Here is a 19,291-nt window from a genome sequence, read left to right as displayed (position 1 = left end):
AAAAAAAACTCATTCCAAAAGTCACTTTCAAGAATCAAATACATCATTGTATTAGTGTTAATTCAAAATGAAGTTTTTTCATACAATTTATTTACATGTACATAATAAATTTTAATAACTAATTTAAATTTTAATTTTTTAATATACTTTTATATTCTTTCACGTATATTTTGATAAAACTTATCTAATTTTTTTTTCAAATTACATAAATACTTATGCAATACTTTTTTTTTGTGTTATGTTTTGCAATATATATATAATTTTACTTTTTTTTATAGAGTAGGCTGTAAATTTACAGCCTATTTATGAAATTGAAAAAGTCAAGGACGTTTTTATCTGAAAAGATAAAATATGAATAAGTAACAAAAAATAGGCAAACAAATGATTATTTAAATTCACTTAATTTATTTTATAATAGTAGCTTATGTCCTGTTTGTTTTAAATTTGAATGTGCAGCAAGAGTGCTTCTTCAATGTTTGTTATCTCTCTATTTCATAAAGAGGAAATGTTTATTTGTTAGCAAAAATCTCAAGAACTAATAAACTAAGCGCTACCAAATTTTAACAGTAGCTTCATTATGTAATCCGGAGTGTCATAGGCTATATTAAGATAAAAAATTATATATTAAAATGTGTAAATAATATATAATCAGTTACAATGCTACACTTCTCATTCGGGCTACTAGGTGGCAAGTCGCTAAATTTTCATGCTTCTTTCTTATGGCAAGCTGCTCCCAAAATATTTTTCAATAGAAGTGACTGTATACACTTGCCTTCAATTACTTGACTAAAAAACATCAAGTAAAAAAAATTGACTGCGACAGGAAACACAAATAACCATATTGCACAGGTGAAGCTGTGACGGGGAGCTAGTAAAATATATTGAGATAATAAGGTGTATCCAACCTTATTATCATTTTACACCTAAAGATTAAAGAAATAGGTTTACATTAGATGAAAGCCAAAGATATAAGTTTGTAGTTTTATTATTGGCTAAGTTTGTTTGTTTCTTTCTTTTAAGATCAGTTTAAACAGAATTGCTAAGAATCCTTTTTAGTATGTATAACACTAGTTATAATATTTTAATCATTCAAACGTCTGTTTTTAGTATTAATCTGTTTTTGCTCATGAAATAATTGTATGTACTGAATGATAGCAGAAAAGTTGTTTCCTTAACTACTTTTTCTTAACTTAGTTGAGTGTTCATGATGTGTTTTAATTTTTTTTATGCTAAAAATATTTTTTTCTCCTCATACTCTAAAAATGTAAACTTGCATAGTATATTTTAACCTAAAGTAGTATTTACCATTAGCGGAAATGACACTTTTTGATTGTTTTCTGTTAACCAGATTATAAAAAGGTGGTAGTAAAAAACTTTTCCACCATATAATCTAGAAATCCAGTAGTGTTAACCTAATTTCTAAGTTATAGCCAAGTTCTAAAATTTTTAAATGACCTAAGAAAACTATTATTTTTTACTTGTGTTTAGAGTTTTTTTCTGAGAATTTCCAGACATTTTGTTTTTATAATATAAATAAAACAGCTTTATTATTAATTACATATGTTTATTTGTTCAAAATATTAATTTGATTGATGATTTTTGTTTATAATAAATAAACAAAAATTGCTCTTGCTTAATAGATAAAGTAAATAAATTATTTATTTTACATTTTTGTTAGTTACCATAAGCAAGTCCTCCCCTATTTAATTGTGCTAAATTTCATTCTCTTTATCAGAATGTAACATTATTGTTGAAAACTTAGTATTATCTCATCAATTTGTATATTGAACTTAGTTTATCTGAAAGATTTTTTTTATTGAATTTTTTATCTCTACTTATATAATTACATGCTAATGTATTTTATGATTTATACATATTGGAAAATTTTGATTTGAAACTGTAAGTTTAGTGCTATTTGTAATTAGATATACGTTAATAATATTATGTATTCTTTAATCCTTTCATTAATGAGAATTTAATTGTTCTAGCTAGCATAAATAAGTTTGTTGTAAATAACAGTTGATTAAACAGTTAGAAGGCCATATTTAGTATGATTTGCATCAAAATTAATTAGTATTGCATCATTCATTTAGGAAACGTTTTGTGTTGATGCGTACACACATACATAGAAGTCATTTATGAACAAACACATATTTTTATTAATATAATGGTGATAAATGTTTCTCTCTCTTTCATGTTTGTTCTTTTCTCTTTACTTTTTTAAACCTTCATCTAGAAAGTTTTGATTTGGTCGTATATTAACATGCTCAACCCTTTTTAAATTCTTTCAATTAATCCATTAAAAAAAAAAAGTAGACTAATATTTAAAGAAGTAATAATTTTCATATTGTTCATATTATCTTTAGAAAATAAATATACATCAAAATTGTGGTCTGTTTTCAGTACTAACAAGTTGATTTATTTCTTTTTTATGTGGAAGTATTAATTGAAAGTAAAAGTTAAAAGGTTTCTTTTTTTAATTAAAATGATTTCCAATTTAAATTTTGTTATATGATTTTTCTAATTGGTTCATTTGCCGTAGAATTAAATGATTTTGTAACTTGTGTGGTTTCATTAAATTTGTAATTAAAAAATTATAGAAGCAGAATAAGATATCAACTATGTTGTTTTATTTAATTTTCTTTATGCACTTGACACTCACTTTAGTTTAAAATTAATAAATTGGCTTAAACAAGGATTTCATAAAAGATAATATACAGCAATTCTTCATTATTAGCAGTTTCAGTTATTCATCTCTACCAATTGTTATACAAGAATAAAATGTAAGCAGTTAAGTGAAATTAATTTTAGCTTACATTTTGTGTTTTATTACAGTTAAATAATAATCGAGTCAATCATCCGTAGAAAATTATTAACCTTATTTTAATTATCATTAAATTAAAATCAAGTTATTTAGTGGTAAGCGAGGAGGCTGTTGTGAAGTAAAACTTCTGGCTTAGATTCATCAATGAAGTGAATTTTAAAGTTTTAAGATTTTTCTGTTTAAGTGGCAGTGATTTTCTTTAAAGAAATCTTGGGAGAAATAGTAAACGATAAAACCCAACCAAAAATCATAAATACATTAAGAGCAGTGAATAACAGTGAATAGCAGTGAACAATAGATAAATTAGATTGCAATCTTTTTTTTATGTACATTGTATGCTTGTATTTTTTTTCTTGACATACATTGAGGTCTCACTGTCTGCATCAAATTAGTGGAACACTAATATATTGAGATTCAACTCAATTTGATTAGTATTATTTTCTTTTTTCCTGAACTATTAGAATGATTTATAAAAAAGTAAAATTTTATGTTGTGATATTGAAAGAATGAGCTACATAAAAAAATTTGGCTGATCATTCTACCAAGTTGCATATCTGTTATACTCTTGTTCCTGTTCCGTGCCTGCTCTTTAGTATTATAACCCTGCATTCTTGACTTTGCTTATCAGCCTCAACTCTTTCTTTCCTCATCAGATATTTCTTCAAGAGCTGTTAAACCTCTTAAGTATGTGACTGATCAAATTTTTTACCCTCAAAACATGTAAAAGTACTATATCCTTGTCAGTTTTCTCCCCTAATTGTTCAATGTTTTAATTTCTCACCTTCCATATCCACTTCTGAAAAACCTTAGTCTGGCTCTCTTTTGCCTCATATCCATATAACTTTATGCTCTGCAGAAAGTATCTGATCAGTCTTTTCTTTAACTCTTAATCTATACCACTGCAAAATTTATTCATTTTTAAATAAAGCTAATCTTGTATTGAACTCTACCTCACATTTTGAGCTGGACCTGGATGAACACTGTCAGCGTCTTTATTGGAGTCAGAATCTTTTGAGGTTTCCTTTACTATTGGTGTCCAATTTTTTGCCACAGCCAAAAGAAAGTTCTTATATGTAATTTGGGGGGGGGGGGGGTTCAAACAATTATATATTCTGAATAAATTGAAAAGACCACATTTTGTTATGCAGAGAGCCACCTGTTTGTACAATTTCTTGTCTTTCTCATAGTTGAGTAATATGACATACTGATCTTCATGATCTACACCTTTCATATAGTTGTTGTATTCTAAAATGCATACAGCCTTGGATGTTTCATCTCCTGTTTTTCTGTCCCTTTTACCAGTTGTTTGTTGTTGACTACCATGGATTGTTAAAAATCATTCTGATCTCTTTTTTATCTTTCCACCCAACAAGTTGCACATCACCCTTACGGACAAATGTGGATTCCCCTTTATTCAAGTTTTTCAATTTAGCTTTCAAAGTGCATGGTAAACCTCTATTAGCCCTTATTGTTCTACAAACTCTGGTTTTATTTTATAATAACCTTTCAGCAGTTTAAACACTAATCTAGTATTTATCTTTGTATATGCGATGCCATAAATGTGATTACAATCAAGGACAGAAAGGATAGTTTCTTCCAATCCTCTTACCTTCCCTAGCGTACAGTTTCATGCTACAAACATAACCTGTATCACTTTCACATACCTTTCTGACTAATAACTCATATTTTATTATTTTAGCAGGATTGTATGTTTGAAACCGCAGCTTACCCCAACAGGGAATCATTCCTTCATCTAAAGACAAACTTTGCTTGGGTTTATAAACAGTTTTGAATTTATCCAAAAGATATGAAATAAGAGGTGTAATTTTGTACAACTTGTCTGTGTTATTTTCTGCTTGTTCATTTTCACTAAAATGCCAAAATTGCCAAATTTGTTCAAATCTACCTCTGCTCATAATTTTAGAAAAAATTATTGGTCAGTATAAGAGTCAGTGGCTCAGTAGTCTTTTAATGCGGCCTTTTTGTACTTGTACCATTTCCAAAAGAAGACCCAAGAATGCTTTCATTTCATTTACAGTTGCATCTTTCCATTTAGAGTTTTAGGTAACTGTCTTTGTACTCCTATCATTTGTTGGTAGTACCTGTTTGTTTCATTACACATCATAACAAAATGATCTTTCCCAAAAATTAGTTCTATAACATCATTTATATTTTCATTATTAGTAGGTAGAACCCTAACACCTGGAATACCCTCAAAAGGTTCTAAATTCAGTAAATTGTCTAAAACTGTCCATGGGTTACCTGAATTTGAGTCATCACTCGAATTGGATGATTCCAAATCCGAATTAATATTCAATGGCACTAATTTTACGACTAATTTGCTGTTGTGTAACACTTACACTATCACTAGAATCCACGTCATCAAGTTCACTAGGACAGTCTGACAGTATATCATAAAGTAATTTGCTTAATTAATTATCTTTTTCATCTCGTTTACGATTTAAATCCATCAACTTGCGTGACACCATTTTTAGACTGGCTGTAAATCCCCTCTTACACAACTGATATGAATGACGTCCTCAAGTGCAAGTATGAATGGGCATTCATTAACAAAACACATGTGTAAATGTTCAGAGAATATTCAGTCAAGGCTACGAACCTTTAGAGGTAATAAGAAGTTTACAAAATAATATTAAGAGATGGCATGAGATTTACCAGTGTACAAAACCTAGTGATTCTTGTGAACGGTCTTTTAACAAAACGAGACAAATCATGAGAATTCTCACGACCGGTCCACAATGTATTAATTTTAATATTTAACTTTTTTTTTGTCTGAAGCTGTAACATCTGTTATGTATGATCTGGTTTGGAGGTCGTCAATAAATTTTTAGTCATTGTTTTTATTTATTTTATTAACATTAAGTGTAAATCTATATTTTTCTTGATTTGGTGTTTGAAATTATTACATTATTTAATAGGTTCTGCAAGAAAATTATACAGTCCTAAAATACCTGTACATATGATTCATGTTCTACAGTATCAGTGAGGTGTAAAATTTAATGTGGTAACTTAAATTAATTAATAATTATTTTTTGTTATTTAATGTTGCATCACTTTGTAGCTAACTTAGTACAGATGTAGTTGTCTGAAGTTATACAATTTGTATCTATATGTAATACATGTATTTATCCCTGAAATTATATACTTTGATGTGTACTGATTGATTAAATAATTATTTATTTAACATTGGTAATGAAAGAGATATGGCTAATTTTTTAATTAGCTAGATAGACAATAATTTAGAATCTAACTTATGCTTTGAGTAGCCACAGTTGTGTTATCATGTAAATGTCTGCTTAAGCATCCCACTGACTTATAACACGAAAGTACGTTATACCAAATATTGCTTTCTCAGCCTTGCATAAACACTGCATGGGGACAAACCCAATTCCCATTGTACACAATTCCAAAAGATGGGATCAGCAATAATGATAGGATAAGGATAGAGGGAGAGTATGATCAATCCTTACAGGGATTGTGAGTGTCTTTGTAAATTAGTTTACTTTCTTCTAGGGTGCAGGATTTTTAAGATTAATCTATAGTTGAATATAGACATAATAATCCAAGTGTATCCATGTCACATATAAGTTATTTCATGAATAGTACATTTATAAAATAATTATAATATTGACATATGTATGTTATATTAATTTATATCTAGCATTAATACTCTTAAGTTTGTTTGTGTGTGTGTGTGTGTGTATATATATATATATATATATATATATATATAAATAAATGTATATTTAATAAGAATTGTTTTACTGATCTTTTCAATTCAAGAGTAGGTGTTAATGGCTGATGTGTAAACTAATCAAGAATCATTTATAGGTGAAAAAGGAAGAAATGGTTGTTGACCAAAAACTGCTGATCTTAATTATTAATTTTATTTTACAGAAACCTTATAGAGGAATATTAAAAGTGGGTCGTAGCTTATCAGAATCAAGTGTAGACTATTATCACTGGTCATCATCATCTGTTGAAAATTCTGATCCAAATTGCACCATAGAAAAGATAAAGAAGACTGTCAGATTTAGTGAATCTATATCTAGGAAAACATACAGGTATTCTTTTGTTATTAATTAGTTTAGTTGGTTTGAAATGTATGCTTGTGACCTTTAGCTTTAATTTAAAAAAATACTGATCAATCTGTCTGCAATAAATGGTTTTTAAACATCTTTAAACAATTAATAAGGATAAGGATTGTTGTTTCATGTAGTATTTTGTATAGGTCTTCAATATCAAGGAAAAACCGGACCTAATTTTATGTTTTAAAAAACTAGTTTTATAATTTATAAAACTAATTCATTCATCGATTTTTTGTAAGTGCTGTACTGCATTGTTTTACATTTGAGACTAAAAAATCAAAACGTTTTGACAGCTGTTACTTGAAAACAATTCATTTCTGAACCAGTATTTATTTTAAGTTTTTTTTTTAATTTTAATCCGAGGAATACATTGTATAGTCCACCGTGAATCTAAAACACCTAGATATAAAGATAATCAATTAAATTTTACATAGGTGTATTTTTTTTAAACATAATCAGTCAACCAGTTTGCATTGGGCTTGTATGAGTTTCTCTTGTTTTAAGATTGACTAAGTCTGCGTTTTATAAAGTTCAAAGAGTAAATTTAATACTATCTAGAATCAAATTTATTACATATTTTTTTATTATTTAAGAATAAATATGATATTTTTCAGTTAGTGTGTGTTGTTTTTAATGTTGTAGTATTTTATCTTAAAAAAATATTTAACATTTAATTTTTGTTATTTTTGGGTAAATTTTAAAATGGAGTAGTTGAAGGTTTCTGACCCGAGAGAGAGATGTTCTGATACTGGTCTCCCTACATTGGGGAAAAAGGAGTCATACTTTGGTCATATATGGCTCTTTCTCCTTGTTGTGGGTAGGCTGAGGTAAAACATCATTTCTCGCAAGAGATTTAATGGAGATGTTATCTCTTGACAACAGAAATCTCAACAGCTTGAGTGTCAAGTACAGTCAATTGCAGGAGTTTCTGTCAGTTGTAAAAAGTGTTGTAAATACATGCGATTTGACTGTGACCATCTCCTGTTTGTACTGAATCCAAAATTGATTGAGGAAACACTTGACAACAAGGCTTTGCTGTCATCAAGTCAAGGAAATGAAGGGTTAATAAGCCCTGTATAATATTTTTGCTTAGTGATGGCAAGCAAAATGATTATTATGTAAGAAACTTGGCCAACCTGATGGATAATTTGGGGTTGAACTGTCGTGTGGCTGGTGATAAGACTGACACCTTCCTATATAATCTATCTGAAACTTGTTTAAAATTACTAATAAATTCATATAGTGTATGAGGATCTTTCAATATCTACTTTATAGACAATACTCATCTTGTGACAAATGAACTGTAACTCAGCAGAACTAAATGTTTCTCCCAGTCATCCAGAATTGCACATCAGCTAACCTACTTGGTTTTGCTCAGTGCCACTATTTCAGAGCTGACTAGGAAAAGCATGAAGTCAATAATAACAATCAGTGAAACCATGTTGAGTGGGATCCCTTCAAAATTTCCTTTCCCAAGGTTTTGCCTTTACGGACAAGTATCGATGCAGCTGGCGGTAAGCCATCTAATAAGCTAAGGGAGCCCACAATAATACTCCATCTGGGTTGTCGTCTACAACTTCCCATCTCTCAAAATCTGCTTTTTCATCACCAAGTATGCTGGAGGTTATGGATGAGGTACCACCAGACTCCAGGACATCTAAGTTTATTAAAAATTCTAAAAATAAAAACCAAATCGCCTATATTTAATTTTATAAACTTTTATATATAAAAGTATCTGTAATTCTATACTTATAATTACCGTTATTTATGAACGTTATCCAATGGAACATTCAACGTCTTCAGTTCCGAGATATGACAGTCTCGTAGACAGTAGAGAAAGTGGTGGGGTTTGCTGTCTTCATATGGGATGAGATGTCAGCTACAGTGATACCATTAGCTATACTCATCCCTGCTGTCTCCATAAAAATCTTTGTCACCTTCAAATTGTATATTTGCAATCTGTATTTCTCACCGAGCTTCAAATTCGATGCTCTAGATATATCAAATCTCTTCTAACAAATCTCTTCTAACAAATTCCATCTCCGTTGTTAGTAGTAAGAGACTTTAATGCCCATCATATTTCATGGGGTTCATCAATCTTTTCCCTCGAGGAAACCTGTATCCCTCAGGACCTTTATCTACTGAATGGTGGAGAATGCACATTTATGTTCTCATTGTCTGGTTTAATGTTTAACGTCCTCATGCTCACCTTGCTTAACCTTTCCTCATGCTCACAGAGTTTATTCCCTTGTCTTAACTGGTCTGTTTGTGATGACTTTTACAGTAGTGATCACAGACCAATTATAATTGTTTTTGGTGTTGAGAATGTGGTGAACAAGAAGGCAATAGAGATGGATTATTGAAATAGCAAATTGGAATGGTTACCTTAAGGTCTTCCCATCACAGTATGATGATAGTGCAAACACCCTAGAGCAACTTACTTCTTTCACGTCCCTAGTACTTGAGAATGCTAGTAGATACATTCCACAAACATCTGGAAACCCTAGACATCCCCTCCATTTTTTTGGAGGACTGCATTAATTTAACCACAGACTTACAAATGAACATCTGAATTTGTAGTCAGGCTAAAGCGGTATTTCATTGGGTATTCTTGGACACTTGGAGAAAGTCATGGATGAATTATAGCCCATCACCATCACACATACTACTCCCACATCTACTATGTGGAAGAAGCTTTATGCAATTTGTGGATTGCAGAGACAATCTGTTCTCAGACTTATTCAAAATGGAGAACTTCTTATGTGATCTTCTGCATTCACAGCTATTATTTTCATTTGGTGTCTCTTTCCTCATCATATACTAATGAATTTCAGAGATATAAGATAGAGATGGAATTAGTATCGTTAAACATTGGTTAATTAAATGCTCTCTTTGCATTCAATGAGTTGTCGCTGCACTAAAAACCTCACATGACACCTCTCCTAGACCTGACAACATTCATTTCAGTATGCTCTTCTACCTTCCCAATTCGTGCTGCTAAAACACCTAATGAGCATTTATAATGGTTTGTTCTCCGCTCAAATCTTCCCACCATAAGCCATTGTTGTACCTGTACTTAAACCTGGTAAAGACAAACCATGCCCTTCGGGCTACTGCCCTATCTTGTTGACAAGCATTTTATGCAAAGTGATGAAGAGAATGGTGAACTGCAGGATTACATGGTATTTAGAGAGACATGCCCTTTTATCTCCAGGATAGTGTTGTTTCCGCCAGAGACGATCATCTAGTGTTACTGAAAACAGCTATTCAAAACTCTTTCCTGCTCTGCCAGTGCCTCATAGCTATCTTCTTTGATATCAGTAAGGTGTACACCTTAAGTGTAAGGCGACACAGTCTGACGACATGGTATTCTAAACACCCTTAAAGAATGGGGAATCAACAGCAGTATGTTTGCTTTATTAGGGATTTATTAAATGACCAAACTTTCCATGTTCATGTTGGAGATTCTTTGTCAAGTAGCATCACCTTGGAGAATGGAGTGCTTCAAGGAAGTATATTAAGAGCCACCTTGTTTGCTGTAGCCATAAACAGTGTTACTAAATGTGTACAACCACCTCTTACATGTTTCTTATTTTTTGACGGTTTTACCATACATATCACATCCTGTTCAACAGCTACCACTGAGAGACTACTACAGAATACTATGTCTTACCTTGAAGCTTGGTCCAATGTCAACTTGAAAAAACAAAATTTGAAGTGTATTCGTAAATCTTATTTGAGTTTATCTAAATTTTATATTTTTTGTTTGCTTTTGTGATATTAATTTTAAATGGCTTTTTAGTGATAAGCTAGCTGTAAAGATTGACAAAAATTATGTTTTGTAATATTTAGTTTTGATCCAGTTTTAGTTTTTTTTTTGTTAGAATATAACAAAAAATATATAAAAATAAATTATTTGTTCCAGGCGATGATAATACAAAAGTGTTTTTGTTCTCCCAAAAAACTTTTTTAATTTTTTTTTATGCTTAATGCCTTACCAGTAATGGAGATGATCTATACTAACAGGAATACCAGTTGTGTTTTATGAAATGTATTTTTGTTGTATTGTTTAAGATCATCATTTTAATAAAAAGTGACCAGTGAAGTAAGTGCATAAGGTTGAGTTAAATAAACCATTGTCTTATTTTTTTATTAGAATAAATTAATTTTTTCTTATCCATGGTTTATTTATAAGAAAATAAATTGTTTCATTGCAGAAGTCTGTGAAACCAGTTAGTCCTTTAAATTTGTTAATAACTGTAGTATGTATGTAACTGTGTGTAGTATTTTTGTTAAATTAAAAAGTTTACTTCATTATTATCTCTTTATTTTTAGAACAAATTCCAGTATTTTGGGCCAAAGAAAGAAAAATCAGCGTAAATCTAGAAATAAGAAGAGAGCACAGGAACGTCGTGCAAGTGAAAGTGAAAATTCTGAAGGTGAAGTAGATGAAGTTAAAAATAATGAGGAGAGAGATTTAAAGTCTGATGAAGAAACTAGCGAGACACAATCAGATATTTCAGAATCGGATGATTGTATGAAGATTGAAAACCGAGATGTCATATCACTATCAAAACGTAATCACAAGCGTGGAGGCAAAAAATCTGCAAGAAAATCGGCAAATGCCGCTAAAATGGCCTTTACTAATAATTTAATGTTTGATCTCGATATGTAATTAAATTACATTTTGTTTATCTAAATATTACTGTAATATTTTTTTTAGATTTAAGTTAGTGTTTTTTAATGTGTTATCGTTGTTTTTTAATTAAGTATAGATTTATAATTTTATTTCACCTTTGTTGGCTGTTTTTGATTAATTTTGTTGGCTTTTATGTAAAAAATTATTGGTGTATATTATTTTTTACGGGTCTGGTTGTTATCATGTTTTGAAACTCTGATTAAAATGGTTTGCTTAAATTTAATTTTATTATTTTTGCATTCTAAATGATTTATTATAAAAAAAAATTATTGTGTTGGTAAAATATTGTTTCTCTAGATCAGATTTTTGATTAATATATATATATATATATAGTATATCCATGCTGTGGATATATAATTTTGTTTCAGAGCTGGCCTTATAACAGTTTGTATCCAAGGAAATATTCTTGCTCCTCCTCCTCCCCACCGTTGCCGCAAAAATAATGATTTATTTATTTTTTATTATCCATACGATAATTAAAAGTATAAAATCTTCTTTTTACCTACTTAATACTTAATAACATATTGAATTATATCTGGCATTCCTCCAGTTATTAGATCATATTTAATCCTCCTACAATTATAATCTAAAAAAAATACTTTGTAACAAAATTGTTTTAAATTTTAACTACTGTAATTCTTGTTTGCAATTCTTTTTTGCTATGATGTTTATATTTTATTTTATATTTTTATTAAAATACTTAACGTTTTTTTTACATGTGCATCCAATTATGTAAATGATAAAAAAGTCTGTTATTTTGTCATATAATTATCAAATTAGTTTCAGTCACGTTAATTGTTTTGTCTTGTTAAACTAAGTTCATTGTTTAAGTTTTGTTAAAACAGGTAATTTTGTTCATGTATAACCCATACACTCGGAAGAATAGACACAGATTGAGGTGATAGGCAAAGCCCTTTGCTGATTTTGTTTATATACAAGATAGTATGAAAATAAAATGCGTCTTAAGGGAGGTCCACATTGTGATGAACATTGTAAGCTAACAATTTTTTGTTGTCTAACAAAGTTTGAATGTAATGTACGTCCTTCAAATTTTATATTAAAATGCATTTGTCATTACAAAAGCAAAAATCTCAAGCAGATGAGGATGAGATTATTTTGTGTAATGCCATTTAGCCTCAACAATTAGGTGAGCACAATTTCCTGTGTTTTTTGGATCACATATTCTTTTTCTTTCTGTTTGTGAAAAGCAGCTAAAATGGATTTAATTTTTTATGAACGTTTTCAATTGCAAGTATTTAAAATTCGTGCAATATTATGCCATGCTTTTTACTTCATTACATTTTTATAATCTTTAACGTCAACATTCCATAAACACTTGTGGTTTTTGTATAATTTAATTAGTTCAATTTAGTGTCTTTAGACCACTTTATCTTTCTATAAAAGCCCCTCATTAATAAAATGATAACAGTAATTAAAATAATGCATAATTTATGAAAATAATAGGATCAGTATTAATTATTCAAACAACATTAATCTGACGTAAGACACTTGACTATCATAAAATCTTCAAGATAATTATGTATATTCATAATACAGGGTGAACAACATAAAACCGAACCCATAACGTAACTGCTGCAGAACCAGTAGGGTTATGTTGGAATGAAATTATCTGTAAAACAGATAAATTAAAATTTTTTCTTATTTAAAGAAAAACATAAAATGTCATTTAAGTGTTGCATTTATTTACCTTATTGCTACAAAAGATGTTCAAAATGACCACCCTGGACATCGAGGCACTTTTGTGCTCGACTGATCGTATTGAGTCTGATGCAAAATGTTGTCAGTTCTGTTGATTTCTCGTTGAATGTTCACCTTCAGTTAATCAATATTGTGGAGGCTAGATGCATAAACTCTCTCCTTTAAATATGATATATCCTAACTAACCTTAACTGCTCTTCCAATAATAGTTATCTAAATAAATTGATATATAAACCTATTATAAAATTACAGTAAAAACATCGGTAAAGGAATTATTTAGATTTGCCCTGATTCTTGATTTTTAAGCCAATATCTGAATCCTATATACAGAGATTTTGCTTTATATATAAAAATTAATATGATTTCACTGTGATTAATGAGTTATGTTATACTGTTGAAGTTCTCCTTTTCCTTCAATAATTGAATAAGTATTGGATAAGTAAATAATGTGGGCTGAAGTATACCCATGAACACATCTCTAATTAAAATAAATAATAATTGGAAAAGATTGAAATAACTGTTATAATTTTCAGAGAAATTAATTAAAATTTTCAAATTATGTTTTTGCAGAAAATTTTTTCGTGGTTTGAATGTTATAAAAATTATTTAAATGCTAAGTATTTGACATTTTATAATAAAATCCAATTTGATGTTTTTGTCACGGTTAATTTTTGACATTTTTGGTAGCCTGAAAAGTTAAAATAAGGTTTGAAATTTTATAGAGTTTTTTCAAAAAGTTTTAAGAGTTTTAACTTTTTGTTATATATATATATATATATATATATAAATAAAGTATTGTTGAAACAGAGAAAACTAGCTTTTAGGTGCAGCCAAGTGAAACTATTATATTCCTTTTATAATCCCTCATTAATTTTAACTCTACATTTTTATATACAATTACAGAAGAGATAAAATATGGTGTACTCAAAATTGACATTTTTAAAAAAAAATAAGTCTAAATTATGCGGAGGTTTTTTTTTTCTAAATGATATTTTTGTTTTCATCATGATAATCCTCTAAATTTGGTCACTCATACTTAAAGCTGGCTCTGATTGTTTACTTCAAATGAGTGTTGTAAAAATTTTATAAAAAATCAATTATCTGAAAAGTACTATAAACCAACATAAAGAAGATTGTATGCGAGAAGAAACTAAATGTAGTTATCTGGGTCCAGTGAGATCCAAATAAATCATGTTTTACAATATTTCTATTGGTTTGTTTGTTTTTATTTTTTTGTGATTATTTAATGCTTAAATGTGATATTATTGTTGCGAACTAAGTATGTTCATTTTTGTTTCTTTGCACAGGATGAATAATCTATATTAACATTTTTGTTTTATTTTTTATTTAATATTGTTTTACTGAAAGCATGTTATTGATTATTAGCTAATGTTGCTTAAGTAAAAATAGTAGTACCAGTAGTTTTTGTTATTTTTTAAACTTTTTTCTAGATAGATTATTATTAAAATTTACTAAATATTTTAATTTTATTTTGTATTTAATAGCACTTTTGCTATCTGGAATTTTTATTTTTTAATTTTTTTTTTTAATTGTGAACTATATTTCTTATCAGTGCCATAGGAATAAATTTTGTACAGTAAAAAGGTTTTTTTGTAATTGCAGTGTGTAATCATAAGTAGGAAATATGTCCTTGAGAATAAGATGTAATGTCAATGAGAATCTTATTACCAATGAAAAATACACCAATTAGGTTAATTAATACATTCTTTATCACTTTCCGTACGGTAGTTTGATATTAACAGATTTAATTGTAAACAGTTCTTATCCTCGGAGTAAAGAGGTATGCAGTTACAAAACGAGGGCTCTTGTCCCTGTCGTCAAGAACGCCGCACACTTTTACAGAGTGCTCTATTGGCGTCTACATCAATCTTTTTTAGCTATGCCGTTTACTATACTATGTTGTACACTACATGAAGTATTTATTTATCTTGTCCGTTCTTGACTCCGGGAACAATAACTTTGGTTAGAGGCAATAAAACTTTTTTGAAATATTTTCTTATTTTTTCAAAAAAAAATTATGAAATATTCTTGTAAAAACTTTTTTTTATTATACAATACTTTTATCAATAAACAAAAAATCATTATTAGTAAACATCATTAGTATTTTTTTTTTGACAACACTTTTATTAAGAATAAACCGGTAAATACATTTAAAAATCAAATTAGAAAAATTTCAATAATAATCACTATTTTGTTATACATAGAAAACATTTCAGAAACCCTAAAAAATTTTTAAACTAATTTTTTTTTTTTTGAGGCGCAGCATTTCAACACCAAAATTGTTTGTTGATTGAAAGATCTGAAAAGAATCAACATGTCTGTATTCAATTACCCTATATGACCCTAGACGTAAGAGCCATAAAATATAGTCTTCTAATGTGCATGAATGATCATGTCTGCGTGTTTTCGTTATTGACTGTGAGAGCAAGAGCCGCTAATAAACATATAACTTCATAACATAAAATCGGCGCTACACACAAGAATATGTTATGCAAAGAAATGGCTATTGACCCCAGGGTCAAGAACACAATAATCAATAAAATGAAGAAAAAATTAACACTATATGCCTATTATTTTTTTTGGAATACATGTAACGAGTAAGAAAAAACAAATAAAACAACCGTGCTTTTGATTAAGTTATACCAAGAATTACACCCATCACTAGTAAATGAAATTTTCTTGACCTCAGGGCCAAGAACCGTAAAGAATGTGTAATTCAACTCTTTTTGTAATTTATTCATTTTCGAATGTTGGTTAATGTGATTTATGTTAAGATTTCTTAAAAATTTTTTATAATGTAAATTATACTTTTGAAGATTAAAAAGATTGATTGAACACTTTGAGATCGCTTTGAAAGTTTTTCTTACAGTTTAAAATTAAAAATAACACAAATGCTTTTTTTGTAAGTTATTTAAAACTTTAAGAACCTGTGTTTTCCAATCTTCTGTAAAAACTAAATCTATTTCTTCAGAATTATCCAATTGATTTTGGAATGATTGACTTTATTTTCTTCTAAGATTAGCATAAACAAAATGAATGATTTTTATTTTATTTTATTATATCTAAATAATTTACTTAACTATATCTTAATATTTTTAAAGTGTACTAAAATTATTAAATTTTCCTGATAATTTTATTTCAAGACATCTAACCTATAATTTATTAAATAAAATGCTTATAAAGAGTTTTTTGTCAAATCTATTGTCATGTGTAATGAGTTTCAAATCTGTAACAGTATGATTAGGAATTCACTGACAAGATGGTAGGTGCATCAGGTTTTAGATGCTAATACTTTATGTAAATGCAGTGGGAAATATAACTAAACATCCAAGCTGACTTAAAAAGCTTTTTAACAGTATTTGGATTTATCATCGATGTATAATATAATTTAGTTATAAGATATATTCAAACAGTTTATTTTGTAACTGATTGATTTAAAATTTAATTGATTTTTTTTTAATTAAATTTATTCAAACATTAATAATAGAATTGCAATCATTCTCTTTAATGTATGTAATTCCAGTTTTTATTGTGTGCTATGTGCTCTAGTTCCTCTTATAGTTGTGAAGCACCAAATTTACTTTTTCTGAGCAAACCCAACTGCTTATCTTATCAGCCGATTATGGCAGAGTGGTAGTATCTCTGCCTTTTGTCCAGAAGGTTGTGGGTTTTAATCTTTGTCAAACTTAGCATTTTTCGTATACTGCAAAATTCATGTTTCTTTAACTGTAATTGGGGTGGTTAGTCTAGTTGCTGAAATAAATAAATAATTATTATTGAATATTGTTATTCAGTGGTGTTTTACTATTCAGCCAGCCTCGAGTTGAATGAATGTAAGGAAAAAATCATAGCTCTGAATATCACCTATATTTAATATAGAATATTTATCTCCAGTATTATATTTGATGATGTGAAAAGGCTGCTGAAACTACTTAACTTATCATTATTCCTAGAGAGCCTGGTGTAGATCTGTTATTCTTGAGAGTGGCTATGCCATTTATAGGTATTTGTGTATTGCATTACAGTGCTTAAAACCTTTGTGGTTATAACAAATAAAAAAAACAAATAAAGTTGAAAATAAAACAAAACTATTTAGTATAATAAAATTTGTCTTTGGTACTTTAAGAGTGCGGTCAGAATATTACTATCAATAATGTATTTTATCATTATCTGATGTTATATTATACAAAAAATCCAAGTACATACATTTATCCAAATACTACGCAATTGCTGAAGATCAAATGAATTATTAAAAAGTAGTTATTATTTAACATATTACAGATTATATTTGTTTAATGATTAATTGGACTAAACCTACAAGGATTACAGGTTTCACATTAAAGTTGAAATGTGCAAAACATTTTTATTTCTAATTTTATTCGTTAGAAAATCTTTCATTGTTTGAATATGTTTAACCAGTATATTTGATAGAAGATAGTTATTATTTATTATAAAATGTTTTAGCAATTTATTTCCTTCATATTTTAAAGATAAAAAAATTTGATTTGATCATCGACTGATTTAAAATTTTAAGAATGCCATAAAAATTTTAATTACTACTACCTGGCATATATGGATGCTTTATTAATATTAGTGACTTTATTATTGAAAATTATATAATAATTTAGTATTTTTATTATAATCATTTTAATAAATTATGTTTAGTCTTAAAGTAGTTTTAATGGACCTAGTTTTTTCTTAGTTTTTAATTTATGCAATTTTAAGTTAGCCTAACATGTTTAGTGATGTAAATAAATTTTTACTATAGTAATAGACAGCTCAGATGACATATCACTGTTTCTCTGGTCAAGAAAAACGTTACAAAAGTAGTTACAAAAAAAATTTTTTAAAAAACTTTGATGTATGGAAATGTGTACATTCACACTAATATAGCGTGTGTGTGCATGTGTGTTCTCTCTCACTCTCTCTCTCTCTCTCTCAATTCTTCGATTAATATTAGTTGTTAGTCAGAAAAAGCAAATAGTGATAAATAAGGCGCACTCATATGCAACTCAGGTGATGCCGGCTTTGTTCATCATTGTGCAGTTAATTACAAATAAATCATTCCCTCCCATTAATATTTCATCAGTTTCTTTTTATCTACGTAAATAAAAAGTCGTGTCTTATTATTTATTGCAGCATATCTTGTACTGTATGGTGTATTTAATTAAAATTCTGATATTTACATTTGCTGGATGGTAATAATCTTCTGTAATTATTTCAAGTCTGCCGAATATAGTTGCTGGCTGTCCCATTTCATATTTTTTTGTTTTTTTTAAGATGAATAAACAATCCAGTATGTGGAATTTTTTTGAAGACAATTTTCAAGCGGCAACATGTAAGGTATATAAAAAAGAACTCAAAAGAAGATCCAGTAACACCTCAAATTTAAGAGAACACCTAAAGCGAAAACACGTAGGAGTTTACGAAACTGGAATTGTACCACCACGTACCCAAGCTGATTATGACATCACTGAATATTTTGATTCCGTGGGAGAGCCAAGCTATTCAGAAAAATGGTAGAAGATTGCAAATAGTGAGGATAATTGGCCATGGCATCCACATCAACTTCCGTATCTCTAATGTTGTCTGTCATCTTCCAAACATTTGACCCAATTGTTTCTGCAATATAAATCTAAAGATTTGTCTGTAAAGAAAGTTAATAAAATTGATAATTTAGTTGCAGAAATGAGCTTCAAAGATTTACAGCCCCTGTCTGTTGTAGAAGATGAAGGGATTAAATAATTGTTATAAGAACTTGAGCTGCGCTTCACCTTGCCAAGTATGAAAAAATTAATGAATTCTATTATGTCAAACATTTATAAAAATGCAAAATCAGTAGTTAAAAACATAAGACAAAATTTCTTATTTCTGTATAACAGCAGACGTTTGGACATCAAGAACTACGGTTTCTTTTCT

At 28.8% G+C, this 19,291-nt stretch overlaps 2 protein-coding genes across 2 annotated transcripts in view; one reads left to right on the top strand and one right to left on the bottom strand.

The window, feature by feature from the left end:
* Nop17l (PIH1 domain-containing protein Nop17-like) overlaps positions 1–11,850 on the top strand; it is a 28,574-nt gene extending 16,724 nt beyond the window's left edge. Inside the window, exons 3-4 of the mRNA XM_075364124.1 lie at positions 6,743–6,909; positions 11,269–11,850. Coding sequence (XP_075220239.1) covers positions 6,743–6,909; positions 11,269–11,608 — 507 coding nt within the window. The 3' untranslated portion in view covers positions 11,609–11,850. The remainder of the gene's footprint in view (positions 1–6,742; positions 6,910–11,268) is intronic.
* The window catches only part of LOC142323844 (uncharacterized), an 80,315-nt gene that overhangs the window by 33,934 nt on the left and 27,090 nt on the right, over positions 1–19,291 (bottom strand). The gene's annotated exons all lie outside the window — the stretch shown is intronic.

Source organism: Lycorma delicatula, chromosome 4 (genome assembly GCF_047948215.1).
Source record: "Lycorma delicatula isolate Av1 chromosome 4, ASM4794821v1, whole genome shotgun sequence".
Taxonomy (NCBI): domain Eukaryota; kingdom Metazoa; phylum Arthropoda; class Insecta; order Hemiptera; family Fulgoridae; genus Lycorma; species Lycorma delicatula.
The sequence above is the reverse complement of the archived record's forward strand: the minus strand, read 5'-3'. Positions and strand labels throughout refer to the sequence as shown.